Genomic DNA, 20817 nt, shown 5'->3' on the forward strand with positions numbered 1-20817 from the left:
TACAAGAAGAGGTGGGTTAAGAAGGTAGAACGCTGAGGATGCAGAAATCTAGATGATGCCCATTAAACTCATTCATACATCCATAATATTACATTCATATGCCCTAAAAGGCTAAAAATTCAAACTAAATTGTTAAACTACTAAGTGGAACACGCACTGTAAGACAGCAAGTTCTCCAGCTCTTTCCCCAGGAACCCTCTTTTTCAGGGAAGCCAAGAAGTTTGATACTGAATCATTACACAGCTTCTACACTTCCCCTGTTACGCTGTGAATGAAACCCACAACCACAGAAGCTTTAAGTCAGGTTCCAAATGCATTAATTTTTATTCCACGTTACCAGAGACCCATCATTGTTCCTGAAATCTATTGCTGTGTGGGAAGGTGAAGATACCACACTGTGCAGTGAAGCTGAGCTGAAGCAGCTCCCTGCAACAGCACATGAACAGCTACATGAGAGAAGGATACAGTAAATGCTTAGAGAAGAAAGAATTTAGATCGTACAACTCACCTTATCCCTGGCACGGAACGTGAAGAACTTTGGAAATTCCCTCTGAAAACAAAAATAATGACATCAGTCCTCCCAAAGTCCTTCCCCTGGGGTAGCACCATAACAGAGGAGATCACTGAAGTTGTTCCAAGCTAGTTTTACAGCATTACAGAGCAGTGGAAAACCAAGTTACCCCCAGCAAGGCAGCAGAGGCAGCTCAGGCCTGTCTTCACCGCCAATGCAACAGATGCTACTTGACTGGCTTTTTATTACTGCTGTCAATTATCAACAGACAATAGAATTGAACTGTCCAGACATGGCAGTGGGAAACTTCTTCTAGTTCTGTTATTACTACAGTGATTGTGGAAACGTTTGGGAGCTGTACAATCATATTAACTCCTTATTATGTAAGCTGATGTACACAAAACAACAATCTACATTAACAGTTATCTTCATATCCTTACTGTTAGAAATATCCTCTTTCCAATGAAAATTATGAATTGTAATAACAGAACTTCATTCCATGTTTAAGTAGTACTCCAGAAAAACCTCCCAGCTATGGTTAGGTTTCTCTGTTATTCTTTCTATTGCTCAGATTATATCCTAACAAAACGTAAAAGGTTTGTATTTTTTTTGTGGTGCACTGAATGTCTCAGAAGGCAGCAAGACTAGTCAGCATCCTGCTACGTACACCCTCAATTCCATCCAAGAAGTTCTCTGTTTCTGTGGAACTGCACTCGCACTGCGTGGAGGAACATTTCTGAATGCTTTGCACCAACGTGAGAACACCAACCATTTGTACTTCAGGTAATATAAAGGAGCACACAGAATGGCCAGAGCTGTCTCATTAAGAAATAAAGGCGGTATCTGACTTGAAGTCACTGAATTTCTGAATCACATTTTCGCTGTCAATAAGGACGTGCAAGCCTAGCTTGATTCAGTGCAACAAACAGCAAATAAAATAACCACCTCGTAAATCATCTTTACCTCCCACAAAAGCAGTCCCTGGAATGCCACCTGATGGCTCCCAGCTGAACAAAAGAACTTGTGTTTGACTGGAGCGTGTCTTCTGGACTAGCTACAAGTAAGGGAACCCTGCCTGACAATTCAGGCACATAGGTGAGCCTACAAGGACCAACAGTGCTCTGCAACAAGCACACAGGACTTCCACGTTTCCTCACTTCTCTTCCAAATCCCTCCCACCTGTTCCCCCCTGCACACTGCCAATTTCCCCTAATATCATCCGTGCCCATTCTATCACTAATGTAATTGCTTTCAAGGCATTTGACTATTGTTGTGGGCAAATATAATAATTAGATGTGCACACAAAAAAAATTCTCAGTGCTCTGGTACCAAAATCCAAAAGAGTGCTCCATTTCCTAGGCAGAAGAATTATACCCCTGCTGTGTTCTCATCAACCAACCATCATCAAGACAATCAAAATAATTTGCCTAAATTAGCCAATCAAGACACCCTGCAAATCGCAGAATGTGAAAAGCTACAACAGAAATCATCATAGTTGATTATTATACTAATAATCACGTTAAAAACCTAATGAGATGAGGAAATTGGAAGCTTGCTGGAGCAACTCTCTATTACCTCAACATGCTGGGAACTAATTATATAGACTGTAATTAAAACAAAAACAAACCCAAGCCTGGGCCCTGGCTAAGTTAATAGTTGGTCCAGTAATAAACGGAATAGAACAGGAGATGGTAATAAAGACTGACACTCACAAAACGTCCCAGCGGTGCTCTAGAAACTTTGCAGGCAGATGAGATGGAGCAGTGCACCCTCTGGCTCAGGAGCATCCTATCAGCACATCACATCAGCACAGCTCAGGGCCAACACAAGGCTGACTCTGTCCAAGCCTGACCACTGATGCGTGCTACAGAGTTTATTCACAGACTTCTGCTTTGCATTCTTCAAGTATTAATTCAACTCTCTAAAAATTCATTTTTTCCCATCTAAAGCTAGGGTTTCCTTCTAAGAGTCCAATTCCTACATAACCCGCTCACCAGGACCTGTCTGTGCACAGGGTCAGGGATTCCCACGCAGTGCTCAACTTGCTGAACCAGGCTCATTAAACACAGGATGAATTTCTTGCACTTTAAAGACTCCTAAGAACCTCCAGAGTTGTAAAGCAGCTACAGAAGGGCTAAAAATACTGTTTATGCTTTGCATTGCCACCTTGAAAACAGGGCCAAGCTAAGTCTTGCTGATTCCAAAGCCCAGGAGAAAGAAGTAATTCACAGCAGCAGAAGCACCAAACACTTTCCACATCATTAAGTCATCAAAATTTAGTAAGTCACTTCAATCATTCCTCTAAGTTATACTGAAATCAGTGAGAAGACTGAAGAAATCACCACAGCAGGTATGAAATATAAAAATTTGTCTGATTACATTTCAGAATATAGAACTATATCAACACAGTGAAGACCTTGGTCAAAGTGTCAGCCATGAGGTTAGCCAGCCAACGAGCATGGAAGCAGCCCTGCTGAATGCAGCAGGTCCAGCTTTGTATTCAAATTCAACTTTGACACAATGCTGGCATCAAAGGCCTGGCTAAGAACCAAATGAGAACCCAGAGTCGCTTATGAGTCTCCTGGCCTCTCATCAGAAATACCACCACGTTCCAGAGTCTTTTTTACTTACATGAAATCTCTGATCCACCTCACAGTTGACCTGTTTCCTGAAGTCCTTACAAACGAACCACACAAACACAGGAAGAGAAAAAAAAAGAAAAAAAAAAAAGCAGAAGAAAGCTAGCAATTAGAATGAAAATCAAAAATGAATTAATTCAAGATTACAAGAGGTGCCAAGATTGTTTACAATTGTAAATTAATTTTCTTAAGCAAATTCATCAAAACAATCTCCAATTTTAAAGAACAAAAACAGTGAAGTCAGAAATAACTGCAGTTATAGTACTTAATTTGTGACAAGATAATAAATTCAATGCTTCTATGAACTAGAACTACGAACTTCCTAGCATGAGAGACACCAAAATACCTTCTGTGCCACAAGGAACGTCAGCCTCCGGATGCCATGCTCAATCAGGACTGATTTCTGCAAAAGGAAAAGAAGGAATCAAGACTTAGCTTCACAGAGAAGGAACACATTAAGAACATGTGCAAGTCTTCTCTGAACCAGAAAAGCTCTACAGATTCTCTTGCATCTCTGTTGCATGTTCATTCCCAGCCCGTTTTGCTCTACTCACAGCTACCATCTCCCATCTGCTGACTGCACAGCAGCACACACAAGCAGATTCATAAAGTCTGCAGAGGTAAGTAACCCCGTGGCAGGACAAAGCACCCCAGCTGAACCTTGCCAACAAGCAGAGCAGAAGGGTTGGCTGCAAGTATTGCAGGGCTTTCACTCATTGGCCAACACAAGTTGGTCTTTTTGCAAAGATGACTTTCTGAAGGGAGCACAAGATAGGCATGGTAGGGCCGTGGAAAATGATCCTTTTAAAGGAACTGGCCCAATAAAGCATAACAGCACGTACCTGATTTTGGTGCAAACAGTACATGAACAAAGGACGGATCCATCAGTATCACAAAGGTGACAAATGAGATTTTTGATACCGTCCCTCAGATGTGTGTCAGATATGCCCGTGCTGGTTGCTTCTTGAACCAATTCCGGAAAGCCACATTACAAATGAAAATGGTGTGATGAGGATTTGCCACATCACTGGTTTTTTTTAAGTGTTAAAAAACTTGTAATATTGCCCCTTTAAAACTTTATCCTTTCTCCTCCTTTTTCCAATTGAAAAGCAAAAAAGATAAAAATAAAAAAAGAAGAGCAAAAATGAAATGAGAACTTTGCTAGCCCAGGAACAAAACAACCCCTTTCAACACAGACAGCAATGTTTTACTAAGGTTAAGCCCTTTGAAAATGAGCATGAGCGACTATATTCATAGCAAGAGGAAGAAAATAACTTTAATAATTCCATGATTTAAAAAGCAAAAATTGTTATTGCTTTTAAAATTCCACAAGTGGCAGACAATAACAGCATAGCAACAGGATTCTGATTACATCGTAATAATGCGGGTCTCACAGCAAGTCCACAGCTATTACAGAGCGATTAGCCATCAGCACCTGGAGAAACTCCATTTGCACTGACTGCCTCAATCTCCTCCACAAGTCATTTACAAGTATATGATCCTAATTTCTATTAGAAAAAACACACACAACATGCTGGGACTAGAAGATTATTTGGACAATTTGGATCAACCTATTTGATAGTTTAATGTGTTTGGGAATTTTTTTTTTTTTAATTTCTTTCCTTTTATCCCCTCCCATAAAACGCCTCGAGCATGATCAAGAAGATGAAAAGCAGAACTAGTTTTAATTTTTATATTTGATTATTTTCTTTCCTTAAAGAGACAGGAAGCTGCTGAAGTCTAGCAGGTCCCAGTCCCAGCTGGGAAACCCTCTTTTCTGCAGAACACACGACTAACTTTCAAGTTGGGAAGTTAGCAACTGCTCTCTCAGTACTCTCTCAGCCACGGCAGGTAGCATGGATGCAGCAGGCTCCCAGTGCCTGGAGAGCTATTCATACCAACAAGCCTGAGTTCTTCACGCCCATCAGGAAAGCAGGTGAAGACAGGCACTAGAGGGCAGAGCGGACACGAAGTGGCTGTCCCCAGCACAGCTTTCTCAGAAGTGGCCACAGGATTAATACTTGATGCTCTGAAGTGAATCTCATGGAGCAATAAAGCACTGAGCTGACTTACCTTGCTCTGTGTGAACTCTCTGAACATGGCTGCCAGCCCATCATCATCAACGTCCCCGTCAGTTTTAATAGCAACATTAAGAATGTGAATGGGTTCCTCACGGGCAGCCTGCAATTTGAAGAACACATGCCACATAAATAAACTGTGAACAACACCTCTTAAGCTCAGGCCCCATAGGAAACAGATGACTTCAGCAGAGTTTGCTATCAAGTAAGGAGAATTACAGAGGAAATCCTTGATCAAGCAGCCCCACAAGTTCACAGTTTCAGAAGTAAGAGACAAAATCCACAAACAGCAAACAGGAGCTTTGTTTGGAGGATCCAGTGGAGATCATGCTTGGTGAAGTCCAGCGTGCCTCATTTGGATGCAAAATGAATGCAGGGTCAGGGCCTCTCCTCATGAGATGCAACGCAGACAGGGCATAAAGGGGCTCTGGCATCTTGAAAGGTAATGGTATTAAGTAAATTTAGTATAAGAGCAAAACATTGTGCACTCTCACATCTACAACAGAATGAAATAATGTGGAAGTGTCAATTACACTGGAGGTCTGAGAAGTGACAAATGTAGCGCTCAAAAACTTGTGGTTAACTCTGAAAAACTGAGTACAAGCTGAAATTTTTCCTTGGTGAAGTGAGAAGGAGTTAAAGAGAAAGATCTGAGGACATTAAGGTTGATGGCAATGCTCTGGAACAAGGCCTCAGTATTTACACACATCAAGATCAACAGCTAAGTTTAAAACCAAGCCCTGTTCTGAACACAGACTGTATTGCAACTGAGCTCCCAGCTGCTGGGAGGCAGGACTGAGCAGTGAGCACTACCTGTGGTGCCATGGACAGCAGATCTTCTGTCACTAAGAATTAAAAACCATCTGCTTCGTCTGCACCTGTTCTCCATGTCAATGCAAAAACTGTCAGGGCTTCAACTCTCTTTTTTCTCATAAAAAGAGTTCTAACTGGCAGAAGAGAGAAAAGAGTCAGGATGTAAAGCAAGTGGAAACCTACTCTGTCCAAGCTCTCAGTAACACTGCCATGGATCCAGTAATTCTACTGATGCTATAAGCAACAATCTGAATTTACATGGAGAGTAAGACATAGCTCTGGTTTTAGAACTATCAGGAAATGGCCACCTACTTCTATTTGCCTGCTGTGAAAAGAGCAAACAAAAGACATACATAAGTACATAAAGCTCTTAACTCCTGCTTCCAGCACTGGAACAAGTGGAAAGTATCTAGCCTGCAGTCATTGCAGCATTCTGCATGTCTTCCATTTCCTAACTGAGAGCAACCTCCAGAGAGAAAAATTACTGTACCTTGTCTTCATCATAGAGGGAAGCATGGCCAGCTTCAGGGAAGGTTGGGCTCTGGGGAGGAGAGTCGCAGAAACAACTCATCACTTCATCAAAGATTCTGAAATACACCAGAGAAGTGTTAGTCATAAACACACTGCTGTAGCTCATTGAAGGCATACAGCACTAAAATCCACAAATCACATTGCTAAGAGGAGAGGAGAGGAAAGGACTGCTTCCCTTTGCAGGACTGAAACTCGAAAGATGAGGAGGCAGCATCTCCTCCACCCTTCCACCGGAGCAGAGCCTGGATCTTCTAGCGCTTATCACAGATCCTATGGCTGCAGGCACTCATGACTGCTATGAGCTCTGCTGTCTTTTTTGTCTCGTCCAGAAACGTTCAAAGCACAAAGAATATCCCCTCCCCTGTGTACAGGAGCACTGCATATCAGCACAGAAGCAAATGATCTCCAGCCAGCAGCAGTTCTGGATGCTGCTCCTTCTGGCTGCACGCTGCTCTGCCAGCAGCCTGAAAATTTCCATTAGCTGAAGGAGGCAGGTGAGAGGATCCCCAGCAGACACCCCAAAAGCTGAACAAACAAGCTCAGGATCACTTTGAGCCTGCTTCTAAATAGTCCCATTTGGGCCCAGCAAGGAACACAACCATCACCTTCCCCACATACCTGACAAAATCTTCAAATGTGCGGAAGGAGACCATCCCGCCCATCCGCTGGCACGGGGGAGTGAACGAGTTGTCCAGCAGCACATCACTCACACTGGCTACGTGGACCATCCCGTAGTGATTGAGGTTGGAAGAGAAGGACATTCTAAATGGCAATTCAATAAGAGCACAGTCAGTAGGGACAAGGGAGAGAAGGGCACCAGAGGACAAACATCTGTGTGTGCACGTGCTCCGACCGCCCAACACACGGCTGTTTATCCCGAGTGACACTGCAGGACTGCTGGGTTCTCAGCAGGGCAGAGCTGCTTTGCTGCCATTTCCTAGGGCCCTGCAATGGTGGCACGTGTCTGCTGCCACTGATGCTCTTACCTGGACATCCTCCCAAGGCACAGAGTCAGGAAACAACGTTTTAAAGCCTCAGAACCAGTACTTCTTAAGGTTAAGTGAGGGGACAGGTGAACTATGACTACGCAAAGCTGAACACATTTTTCCCCCCCATGTGTGTCCTTTTCTTTACAGGTGGAGCAGCAGCCACTCCTCTTCTGCTCCTGCCTGTACAGTGAGTGCAGCACTCATCCGGGGCCGATTCCTGATGTCAGTGAGTGGTACCAGGACAGATTTACACAAGCTCAGAGGAAGGCACCGAGTAAGGGACTTCTATTTAGGGCAGAACTGCTCACTGCAAAGGTCAGTGCTCTTTCCTGGAGAAGGCATGATCCTGTGCACATTAAAGTATCACTGACTTCTCAGATAGTTCAACTGCTGTGGCAGCATACACTGGTTGTGAAATTGCTGGTGTTCATTTGGGCAGTGAGCTTTTGTCATCTGTTTCTTCTGTGTTTGTTTTTCTGATTTGCTTTTGTTGCTGTTACAGCTCCACGTTGTTATGGCCAAGACTAGCAGAGGAAGTTCCTTGCATGTCAACACAAATACTCCAACCAACTAAACACCCCCTCTCCAGCAAGTAGAATGGGGTTTTGCCTTCTCTGGAGCAAAAGGGAACACTGCTCCTCATTTCTCACTGCACACTACAGACCCAGCTGCATTGCCTGCAGGATGGGCTCCTGCAGCTCAGGGCAGCTCGCCCTCCCTTCACTCCCCTTGGGACTCAGGAAACATCGACAAAGTCAAGTTCTGTCCTCCCCAGGTGGTGCCATAAGGGCAGGAATAAGGGCACTGATTCAGCACAGCACCACAGTGAGGTCCATCTCCTGATGTCCCACCAACGCTCACAGGTGGTGCTGGATGGGCATCCCTCACACTGCTGCTTCATTCACTCCTGTGTCCCTCCCCACAGAAAACCACTGTGACATGGCCCTAGGAACACCAATAGCCACTCTAAGCTATCATCAGTTTGATTAATAGCTCTCTGTGTATAAAGTCAGTGTTTCTGTAATTTATCTCTGATTAAGAGCCATGAGACTTTCGAGCCCGTTTTTACTATTTTCCCTAAATAGGCATGTAAGCAGTAATAAATAATAAGTATTCATGTTTTGAAAGAGAAAAATGTTTCAGGACATGCCTTGGTGTACATTTCTTACAGCCAATACAAAACATATCACAGAACAGTAACTAAACAAAGAGACAGCAGACATTTTTCATGTATTATTTAAAACGAGAAATACTTTTCAACTGAGACACGGGAGGAAAAATTAGCATCCAGAACACAACAAAACATGCTGTCAGCTGTTTGAGATGTAGATTCATCTATGGCACGAGGGAGGTAAGACAGCCTCAACAAATTCTAAGCTAGTTGCAAGAAACCAGAGCGGCAACAGGTGTGCTATGAGCCCGAGGCAAAGCCCTGCTCCACTGTGACACCCAGAGAGGCACCAGCTGGGATCCTGTTCCAAAAGGAGAGACCCAACCAGGAGCTGCACATCGCACTGCGGGCGCACCGAGTCACCGAGCAGATTTAACTGTGGAGATTGCTGCATGCAAAGCTGCTTTTAAAAAGGGCGGTGAAAAGCTGAAAACATGTTTTAGACAAAGGGAGAGGAAAAGGGAGGGATAAGAGTTACGTTTGAGAGCTTCCGAAGCAAAGAGAAGGGTACTACAACAAAACATGTTAGAACATTAAGTACTAGACTACTTCTTTCTAGTCTTTCTGTTCAAATTTTAAAAGATGATGAGTACCATACCTGTTTAGCGTGGGGATGTTCCCTCTGTAATCAAACAACCACAGTTAGTTACAGATTGGTTAGTGAAAGCCATCATCAAAAACTATCATCAGGCTGGTCCGCAGACCAGCAACACCTTTACAATTGACCGAACCCAAATTTGTCCAGCAGAAATTAGGCAGAATTCAATGTCATTGACCCTGAGGAGGCCCCCACCACCTGACTTCGCTTGCCACGACTGCCACGGGAGTAAACACAGACCATGCACGTGACATGCAGCAACACATATGAGGAAAGCACGCTGCATTCGCAAGGCACCCTGCATTCCTACAGCACCTCATGGCACCGCTGCCAGCCCTGCGCAAACACCAGTGGAGCTTCAGAGACCAGAGTGGGAGTCAGCCCCACCTGACAGAGAGCAAACAGCAGCACAGATGCAGAAGAGTGACTGCGTCCCATAGGGAAACTGCCACAGGTTCAGAAAAAAAAAAAAGCCAAATCCTCATTGCCAAACCTCCCCAGTAAGCAGCAGCCCGCAGGGCGAGAACAAAGCAAATGCACACCAACACCACGGAACACTTGGCATTTGCAGCATCAAGGCCATGAACACCAAAAAAGAACAAGCAGAACTTCAGACCAACTTGAGGAAAATGGAGTGGTTCCTTTCATAACATCAGCCCACAGCTCCCCGCACATTTCTGCTTGCAAACCACAGCTCAGCAATGGCTGTGAGCTAAAGGGAGCTGAGGTGCACTGTTTCCCAGCAGCCCGAGGTGGTCACACTCTGCCCATCCATTCACAGGAGCACGAGGTGGCAAACGGCTCCATGCAAGATGCAGAAATGGCTGCAGTGTGGCATTCAAAATAGCAAAGATTAAAACACACATGCACCCAGGAGGCTTGTGCAGAGATCAGCAGCGTGGAAAGGTCGAAAGTAAAGCTTCAGGGAGCGCACATCTGGCCATTTGTCCTTCCCACCCTACAGAAACCGGGGAAGATCAAACCAGTTTCCTAATGCCCTTAGCCACAGGCAAGCCCTGGGCTGCTGGACATGAAGTCCTGGTGATCAGTGACCACAATGTTTCCATGGTCACAGCCCTCAGTGCACTCAGTGCACCTTGCTCAAAAACAGATTTTGTTACATCAGAATCACATTCACTGTGAGGATGCACTTCAGTGCTTTACTGACAGAGTCATGGAAGTTCCCCTGACTTCCTTAAGCCATATGGCAGAAAACAGAACTGGGCTGAAGACATACCTATTTGCTGCTTAATAACAAAATTAAATAACTCCATTTGGAGTCTGAGGGACAGACACTTTGCTGAGAGCCTGCTGCTAGGGCTGAAAGGGACACTGGGATGCAGGATTTTGTGCCTTTTTTCTGTCTTGCTAAGTGGTGGGAAAGCTGCATGTGATCTCCTTCAGATGGAAAGAACAGCCTGGAGAGAACAGGCACCTGGTGCACTCATGTAGAGCTCCCTGGGATGCTTTCAGAAAACTGAAAGAAGAAAGCCAACCAAACAGTGCAACAAACACTCATTTCTGCCTCAAAGAGAGCAGACCCTGCTGCCCTGCTCTGGGAACCACTTCCATACCACCTGGAATGCAGGTGGAGAGATTCCGGCAAGAATCACAGCAGGAAAACAGATCTCAAGAAGGAGCGGAGCGCAGCAGCAGGGCTGTGCCATAACCACAGACACGGCTGCACGAGCCCTCCTGTATCCCAGCTCAGCTGTCACTGTCACCATCCCGCACTGAGAGCCAACGGGTTGATGTGTGCGGCGCGGGCAGCCCTGGGGCGAGCTGTTACAGAAAGGCATCACACCTCCGCAGCTCCGTGAACAAGGCTGCAAAGCTTGCAGGGGAACCAGCGGGAGCACAGCTCTGGCACAGCACCGCTGCCGTGCAGCCGGCCATGCCCAGGAGCCCTCCCACCACCCCTCACCCTGATCTTCACAAAGTACCCCCCCACCAGGGGGCTGATCCCACACCGGTGTGCCCCAGCCTGCAAGCAATTAGTCCTCCTGCTCAAGCAAAGGAAAATCCCCCTCGCTCCTTCCTGCACCTTCTGGGTGAATTTCCATTCCTCCCCCCCGGCAGTGCTGGCCGTGCATGCGAAGCGCCGCGGGTTGCAGCGAGCTGTGATGGAGGTGCCGGCGTGGGGCGAAGCTTTTGAAATCAGGCAGCAAAGCAGAATCAGCAGAGGTTGGCTGAATAACCCACTTGTAGTTATTAACAGCAGTAACACAGGAGAAAGAGCAATTCCACCGGCTGTGACCAGTGGCACTCCTCTTATGTTTCTTCATTTCTGTAGAAGAATCTAAACAGAAGGCTGTGAAACATGCCTCAAACCATACATTTTGATTGGGTTTTTCCTCTCCCTCTTTCTTTCCTTATTCTTCTGCTCCCTCTGTGATTCAGCCAAGCTGAATCTGCTACTGAAGTCCAATTTGCATAAAATTATCATCGTTCCATTCAGTTTGCTGCCCCTTCAACAGCCCGTTCTTTCCTCTGCCGGAAGATTTCGCCCTTTCTGAAACAGCCAAGCCAAGGGAACTGCAACCCATTACTGCTGCCTGCTGTCTAATTAACATCAAACCCTCAGCACGAGGCTGCGGGGATTTACAGGTGTCCTGGAATCATTCCCCCCTCCCTCCCTGCAGCAGCCGCTCTCCTGCAGCACGGAGGGGACCTCAGGCTGCTGATGGCACATTTGGGGCTGTGCGCTCAGCCCGCAGCAGAGCAGCTCATCCTGCACAAGGAATCCAATGGCTGAAACAAGAAGCTGTTCTAACAGCTATTTCGGGCCACGGAAACATGTTCATTTTGTTAGAAATTCAGATCTCCTGACTGTGTCATGGTAAAATGATGAGGCACCTTCCCACCTAGCGGGAAGGTACTCTTAGAGCTCTGCTCTGAATGTGCGCCAGTTTGGGCTCTTGATTCTTCTATAAAAACCACTGTTTGGAAACATCAATGTAAAATTTGGCTTTCAGCTTTCAAAATGGTTTCAACCTGTAAGCTAAGGAAGAGGCTGACAAAAAGAACAACCAAAGTACTCCATAGATGACAAAACATCAAGAGACAGCTCCGAGAAACATGCATCACTCCTAAGCTTTGAAATCAGCAACACCAAAGTCCAAGGAGGTGCCAACAAACATCCACAAGCACAAAAAAGAGGAGATACTGGGCAAAAACAGGCACAAGATAGCTGAGACATTGATGCTGAGACGTTTGGAAATACAAGACAACCAACAACTGGACCCAAATTCCATTCTCAGAAGCATCAAGGACAACAGAATGCAGTTCCAGGAAGGAATTCAGACAAACCTAAGGCATCTGCTTGTACGCACGTTTGTGAGTTGTGTGCATTCTCAACTCCAAATAAATCAGAGTTAGCAGCCCGTTTGAGCTGCCACATAAAACTTGCTTTAAAGCTAAGTAAGACAGTTGTCAAATCTCAAAGTCTTTGGTGGCTTGGAGTGTATCCAGAGCAAACCTGCGCCACTAAAACCTTCCATCGCTTCCACCACCCAACCTCGTCCAGGTTTGAGATTCTCCACGACATTTCAAGGCCACGTGTGTGACCCATGGGACAAAAGCACTGTTGAAAAACCATCGTATTTCCCTCTCTCTCTTCTTATACCAGATACACAATGTTTCTTTGAACAGGAGTTTTTAAGCCAAGAATAGGTGAGCGCTGCTTCATGTGCTGAACACCTAAGAAAGGCCTTTCAGTGTCTGTCACCCAGCTTGCCGCTCTCACAAAGGAAGCCAAACCTCTGAACACCAGGCAATACCTCACCAGTTTGCCATCTCAGCAGGGCAGACTGAACAACAGGGAAGCAGAGAGCATCTCAGATCAGGGCTTATTTCATTCTCACAGCTTTTCTCAGCAGGACTGGAGACAACAGAAAGAGGCAGGTGATCCGAGCACAAGGGGCTCCGCACACAGGCACGTGCTTGCAGTACCCTGCTGCATCCCGGAGGTGCCCTTGGATTGCTTCCTCCAGATCCAATTACTGCAATGCTCTCTACTTGGAGAGGGCTGGGAGGCTCCATTTACTGCAGAAGGCACCAGATGGTTGCACCGTGCTCCTCGTCTGGCTTGCAAGGAGGGCTGGGCTGGGCAAGGAGGAATGCTGGGCTCGATCTATACAGCCCTCTATGGTTTCAATTATAAGTTTTTCTCCCTACGCCTTGCCCTTGCAATTAAGATCAGTGGGGATTCTTACAACAGCATGTTTTCTATTAATTTAAACAAATAATTCCTAAATCAGCTTCTGCCCACAAAACCCACCAGGAGCGGGTTGCATTTCCATGATTTTGATATTCAGAATTAAGTTTTTCTTTCCTGTTTCCACATAAAGTTTTACTGGGGGCAGCTGATGGCAATCATTCAGTGGCCATAAATACAAAGTCTGAGTGCCTCCTGTGACCACCAGAAGTAGTGGCTGGGATTGTTTCAGTTGCAATTAAGTAAAGGTATATCAGGGGTAAGTACTAATGGCAAAGAATTTAAGTATCCCATAGCCCTATCAGTTTGCAATTTTCTCTGCATAAATATTTTCTCCAGTAAAAGCGTTCACAGAAATCAGTCAAAAAAAAGGACCAGGGTTTACAATTATCTGATCACACGTTAGAAAATGTGTTGCACTGCAAAAGAACAGCTGCAAAAAAGAATGCTGGCTTTGGGCCCTCAGGTACCCATTTCTGCTTGAGCAGGACCCAACCCTGCAGAGTCTCGGGGACGTTTACTCGGCTGGGATACTTTGGCTTTGGGATTTGTCCCTTATTCCATCTGTCCATGCTAAAGAAGATAGAGAAGAACATATGAGGGTCTCAGAACATGGTCAAAAACAACAAGAAGACTTAAGCAAGACAATGGCAGAGAGTTTGGAGATTTCATTGCTCTGTGTCCCAGGATTAACATAAGGCCTGCCTCAACGGGTAGCTTAAAGCTGTACATTCTGTGCTAATTTAATTCCCCAGGTATCCATACCCTGTTATCTGCTGCACTTCAGCCACACAATAGCAGCACAAGGCTGTATGCACTGCAAACAGCCGCACTGAGCAACAGGAGCAAAATTCAGCTCCAACAGATGGAGGTGCACTCGAAGGAACAGAACCTGCAGCGAATTTGTCCCCAAAGTCTGCTTGCCTCTGCACAAGGAATGCAATGCATTTCCACTCAACCATCCGCAGTGCTGACTGTTGAAAAGCAGCATACAGCTTCAGAACATTGCTCCAGCAAATTCACAATAAAGGGGAGAGGAGATTTCAGGACAAAGAAGCCGTTCCCCAGGCAGGTAACAGTTCTCATCTCCCAGCTGACCTTGTCCAACTATGCTAGCACGCAGTACCAGCACAGTGGTCAGCGTGGGCAGCCCACACAACCCGCACGCAGAGGTGACAGACTAGCAAAGAGAGGAAATAGAGAATGAGGGGCTGCAGGAGAGGAGTATTGTAAAGAAGTACCAAAAATAGTATGCAATTATTTACAAACATTCTAGAGATGTAGGAAACAGATGAGACCAAATGCATGTCCCATTTGTATCATGAGTGTTTTGTGCTGCTAGTTGAGGACAGCCATTCATTTCTAGCAAACCAGATTCTGAAAAACATTTCATAAAATGTACTGATGGATTCTCAATGAAGCGAGACTGGACCCCATCGCCCAGCTCTACCAAAAATAAAATAAGGAAAAAGATGCTTGGAAACAAAGGAGGAAAATAGCACCTGTACCACACAGCCACCCAGCACAGACCAACAGTGGCACCCGGCGGCCATGGGGCAGCACTGCGCCTCGGCTCCAGCACACTGCCCAGCCTGGGACAAAAACATTCTGCCAAAGCACCCTCATGAGGAAGACCTCTGGGATCAAGTGGCCTGGCAGATGCTGGAGAAGTTCTGAAAAAAATCAAAGCTTGTCTTAAAATAGCCTGTGCACGGACTCGAAGACGTGACCCCTCCATAGGGCAGAGCAGGGAATGGTTGGTACTTTTGGTTGCAACTTTAAGATTCGGTCATCATGAGAAATACATTCTGAAAAATACTGACTGAAAAACAACGTATTGCAAAACTCTAATGCTTCTGCATAAAACACATCTACATGTGCATCCACATCTCCCCAAACAAACAAAGGCTGCTCGTCCTTATGCTATAAAAGGTATAACCACGTCAATAAAGCCAGGTTTAAAAGCACAACCGACCACAAAGTTACAAAAAGCTGGCGAGGGAGCAATGCAGCGAGAGGAAAGACCCCAATTGTTCGTTCTGTCTGGACCTGCATCTTTCAGAAAGCTCAAGATTCTGCCAGAACCCCTTCTGTAGAGGTAAGTTACTACACAAACTGAACTAAAAATTGGAACACATATGAAGACTGCAACATATTTAAAGGAATCCAAATTGCTGGAACTACTGCTCGTAGCTCTTTAATAGAAAGAACTGGGTAATGTAGGGTTTTATCCTAAGAAATTTGTGCTTATTTGATGCACTGGGTTTATCCATTTCTCTACGAGTTCTACTGTGAGATTTCTGTGCCAAGATAGCAAGTCCCTCACCAATCCCTGAGTCCAAAGGCACCTGAATGCATGATCTGACCTGTTGGGGTGGGAGGTGGGCAGCATGAACTGGAACTCCACCACGCAGGTGTTGTCCTTCAGCTGGCGGTGCTGGACGCTGTTCAGCTCGTAGGCAATGTACGCCCTTCGAACGTACACCTGGTTAAAGAGAAACCCATCAGCTGACTGTGCTAAGGAGCCAGAAGGAGGAAAAAGACAAAGGACGGATCAAGAGAGATCATAAAAATATTAGAGACGATACAGTTACCTCCAGATGAATATAAAGATAAAAACCTAATTCAACTAGAAGGATTAAAACATTGTTATTTGAGAAAGGCCACTCTGGTGGCGAGCAGCCACAAGTTACAAGTGGGCCGACCACATCCTCTGACAGCAGCTTCACCTTCCATCCCTTCAACCACAAAGTCTTCTTCAAGCAGAGAAGATAATTTGCATCTGAAATTTCAGCCAACTATGAATGTTAATGCTGTTAATGCCAAATCCCACACAACCTACAGCTCCCAACCCTGCAGGGTAACACTGATTAAAAATTAAATTAAAATTATAACTACTTGTTTTTTCAGTGGGCAAAAACTTACCTCTAAAGCTGCCATTCTCACCACCTGGTTACTGTGGTAGAAAAAGTTGGGTAGCACATCAAAGATGGATGTCTCTGACAAAATGAGTTTCTAGAAGAGATTACATGAAGAAGTTAAAATAGAATTTCCTGTCATGCAAACATGATAAGGCAAAAAAAAAAAAACAACCAAAAAACCTACCCCCTCCAAAAAAAAAAAACCAACAACCAACCCTGGTTCCTGGTTGGTTGGCTCACTAGTTCTATTTGCTTGCTTCTCCTGCCATTCCACAAGGGCTAGGATGTTTTCATATTACATGGTATCAGCGTAGTAATGGAAATAAAAAGAGGGGGAAGCTAGGAACCAGGCTGATACAACTTAAAGCCACCAGGAACTTTGAGTTTTAAAGCAGCAACCTTAAGGTCACTGAGAAGGAAGCAGGGAAGCAAGAGGAGTTTGGCAGATACCTGCAGGTTCTCAATGCAGAACTGGTGTCCGTACATGTCAATGGCAGACAGGAAGATGGACTCCACCTGGTTGTGACGCAGCTCATAGGACGGCAAATGGGAAGCAATGAGAACCTGGCAAACAGCAAACACAAAGCGTGTGGGTGAAGGGAGCTCTGCTGGGCCACAGGCAGGAGGCCGTAACTCCAAGGCAGCAATATTCTGCTCCATCCAAGAAAAGGTTTCTCCTGTGAATTCGGTGGCACCTGGGTGATGCTGCAAACTCCCTCCCCTCCCCAGCCTTATTTGTGTATCCGCTCGGTTTGTATTATTGGCAATTCCCCAGGGAGAAAAGGAACGGCTTCAATCAAGTTCCATCAGTGCATGTGATTTAGCACTGCAGAGCTGTTAGTCCTGGGGATTGCCTGACCGGCTGTTAATTGGAAAGCAGATCTGGCAGGCAGCAGCTGTGGGGAGGCCAGCGCTGGAGACCGCCTCGCACAGCTTCTGAGCAGAGCAGGCAGAGCTGCTGGTGCCAAGTATTAAATGCCCAACATGAAGGGTACGGAGATGGGAAGGGGAAGCAGCTTGCAGGGGAAAATGAAGCGAAGGAGCAACATAAAGACATCCATAAGGACTGCAGCACTATCCCCAGCATGCTGCTGAGAGGTTCAATAACTCTGAATGGTTCAAGGACACAAACGCAATCCTGAAGGAAACATAAGGTCACTGAGCAGCTTCAAACACCACATTCATTTTCCACAGTCAAGCACTGAAATAAAAGGAGAGATCCCCATAGTGTCAGCTTCCCTGCTGAAGACTTTTAGAATGGAGATGGGGACTGTGGAGTGAGAGGAGTGATCAGACTGTGGGGTCAGCCCTGGTGTGAAGTGATTATGCCCTCACACTCCTCCCTGGCTACACACTCACTGCTAACGAGGAAGCTCACAATAATATACAGGTAGATGTCTGATATCCAAATTACTATCTGTACTCTTGGAAATGACAAAAGTTTCTCCAATTATTTTCAAATTAAATTAACAAGAGTAATTCAAAAGCTAGAAAAAATTATATTTAAAAAAAAAAAAAAAAAAAAAAGAAAGCACCAGCATAATTCAATGCAATAATAATAATTCCTTAGGAACATCTGATTCTCATGTAAATTTCTCTCACTGTTCTCTGCCCAAACTGATGCCCAGTTGTAGAGCAGCTGCTGAACCCAGACAGCACACCCTGGCTGTTTGCTGCCTGTTCCAGGCAGCCCGTGTTGGCAGGTTCACAGGCTACAAAGCCAGAAGAAACCACAGTGATCATGGATTTTGTCTTCCCTTAACACACAAATTAGTCATTCCTTTTTAGGTCAGATAACACTTTTGGAGGAACGGGAACAGAGGAATGTGGTCCTAACTTAAAATGCAGTGGCTGGGAACCCACTGATGAGATTGGAGGCTGCAGGAGTGCTCCTCACCTGCCGTGCCCGCAGTGCCACTTTGGCATTGGTTGTCTTGCTGAGCTGGGTCAGCTCCGTCAGAATATTGATCAGCTCATCTGTCAGGGTGGGGTCACGGCCACAGAGCTGGTCCTGCAAACAGAGAGAGCTGAAAACATCGGAAACAGAGAAAAGCGTCCTCCTTCCTCCCACCGAGGGGTTTGAACACGACATGCATGCACACGTAAGTTCTCTGATGCTGGCCCACAGAGGTCTCTGTCTAAATTATTCTACAATTCTATGCCATCAAGGGTGGAAGTATTAGATTTTCAGTAAGTTCACATATATTAAAAATATATACACAAAGAAAAACCTTTGTGCTGCAGGTTAATTTCCCTGGCAGGTTTGTCAAAGAAGGAAAAAAAAAAAATCAAAAAAAAATAATCAAGATAATACAAGTTCCACAAACCAAATAATAAATAACATTTATTATTATATGCTTATGCCAGGTGCAATGCTACAGCTAAGTAGCCAGCCTCCTCACACAGTTCTGAACCCACGCCAGCATGATGCCATCCCCCAGAATGATGCCATACACCTCTCAGGGACAAAGATCAAACCTAAGATCACTTCAAAAAACAAAACCTAAGTGAGCAACTCATTAGGTTGTCATCCAGGGCCAGCAAACACTGCAGTGACTATTTCCAAAGCAAGTTCTGTGAATCTCATCACTGCAGACCAATGTGTGAAAACACAGCAAATAATGTCAGAGCTGCCTTCGTTGTACTTGAGGTCTGAATGCCTGGGTGCTGCTACATTGCTGCTCAAGGCAACAAAAAGCCAGGACTCAGGACAGCAGCACAGCATCAAACACGGGCGCTGTGGCCCAGTTACAGCTAGGATGTGCATACAGCAGTCAGTTAAGTACATAAAATGAATACACAGCTTCAAATCGCACTATATTTCATCAAATACATGAAAGATGGAGTAGTTCCCATCCCGCCTTAAACGCCTGCTAGCTAAAAAGGTGAATGATGGCAGCATAACACCATTACTAAAACCATCCTCAGAGCCTCTTGTTAATAATGGATTCCTAGGGATACATCAATAACAGCAACACAGCATCAAGGTGTTCTGACATGACATCTGCCCTTGGAGGACAGCTTCACCATCGCACACAAATGGCCTGGCAACCCAGAGAACACCACAGCCTCCGCCACCATTACCAGATGTGCCAGGGGGCCCACAGACATGAGGAGTAATGTGAGGCAGAGGGGAGACGAATGACGGTCTCTCAGTGAACAGAGTGAACTGTAATTCAGCAGAGCAGGTCCTCGCTTTGCCACAGACAGCTCGGTGCTCAGAGGTATGCTGCCCTTCTTCAGCCTCTGACACCACCTGATGTGAGCAGCCCCCACCGCATCGTCCACGTGAGGCCCAGCAGAGGCCACACAGAAGTACCTCAGCTGTTCCCCTGCGGCGTGCAGGAAGGTCTCCCCAGTATGTTTCAAACTGGGATGGTGGCCTTTACCTGAGATGAAATATCTGACAGTGCTGAGAAGAAAGAGCACGCACAAAAGACAAAGGAAAGCTCAGGTGGTTTTTCATCTTCTGCTCTTCCTGGTCCCAGCATGCTCCTCGCTCCCTCGACAGACATTCTGCCTACCAACCCGAAGACACAGCAAGACTCCATCTCTAAGACATGGCTTGCATGGAGGTGAACATCTAGACAAAAAGTTCTAGTCCTATTTTAGCAAGAAATAATCAGGATGACAACAACAAAATAAAGCAGGTAGCTGGCTTTTGCCTGCACTGATTGGCAAAGGCAGTGAGCAAAGCCTCAAACCAGCTCTCTGACAAGGCCTTAACGCCTCCCCGGCACCCCCGTGTAATTACACACTTGAGTGACTGGACTCTGAAGAAAATTGAAGGCCTGAGCTGCGAACAGCTGCCATTTTCTCTCTCCATCACGCCAGCATGATTACTTGAGAAATGAACAGCCCCGGCTCAAAGCTACTCCAGAATTCTCAGAGGAAATATGGCTCCGTGTTCGAATAATGAGATTCTTAAGGCAAGCGTTACTTACAATCACACCACACACCAAAAAGGAAAGGAAAAAAAAGGAAAAAAGGAAAGCCAGAAAGAAAGAATGCCAGGCTCCTTATATCTTACAAATTAGAATTTAAGAAACCCAGCCTCTGACTAGGACAATTATGACCCTTTCTATGCTTTTGAGAGTAATTTTGTGGATGGCTACTTTGGAAATACTTTTCACTGTAACAGACCACGTTTTATTATTTTAAAAAGGAAAAAAGAGAAGGAGGGGGGGTTTGGAGGGGAGTTGTATTGTAATTAGCCTCTTAACAAGCAGTATACCTAACTCTAGTCTGTGCTGGAAATCACGTTGTAGCTAAATTCATCCTGCCCTGAGGAATGTGGATATTCACTCTGCTTCAAAGCCTTATGTGGAGGAAGGATTTTCTGAGGCTTTT

General features: G+C 45.5%; 1 protein-coding gene across 6 annotated transcripts in view; it reads right to left on the minus strand.

Moving 5' to 3' along the window:
* Positions 1-20817, minus strand: part of ACACA (acetyl-CoA carboxylase alpha) — a 109358-nt gene that overhangs the window by 50473 nt on the left and 38068 nt on the right. For 3 of the 6 annotated variants that reach the window (XM_085241078.1, XM_085241083.1, XM_085241082.1), the window contains 11 exons: positions 18365-18478; positions 16918-17031; positions 16472-16561; positions 15913-16031; positions 9331-9354; positions 7191-7334; positions 6532-6628; positions 5224-5331; positions 3497-3553; positions 3143-3187; positions 509-550 (listed from right to left, as the gene is read on the minus strand). In XM_085241078.1, coding sequence (XP_085097204.1) covers positions 509-550; positions 3143-3187; positions 3497-3553; positions 5224-5331; positions 6532-6628; positions 7191-7334; positions 9331-9354; positions 15913-16031; positions 16472-16561; positions 16918-17031; positions 18365-18478 — 954 coding nt within the window. The remainder of the gene's footprint in view (positions 1-508; positions 551-3142; positions 3188-3496; positions 3554-5223; positions 5332-6531; positions 6629-7190; positions 7335-9330; positions 9355-15912; positions 16032-16471; positions 16562-16917; positions 17032-18364; positions 18479-20817) is intronic. The other 3 variants (XM_085241079.1, XM_085241080.1, XM_085241081.1) reach the window with 3 other exon arrangements.

This window comes from Meleagris gallopavo, chromosome 21 (genome assembly GCF_905368555.1).
Source record: "Meleagris gallopavo chromosome 21, MGAL_WU_HG_1.1, whole genome shotgun sequence".
Lineage (NCBI taxonomy): Eukaryota > Metazoa > Chordata > Aves > Galliformes > Phasianidae > Meleagris > Meleagris gallopavo.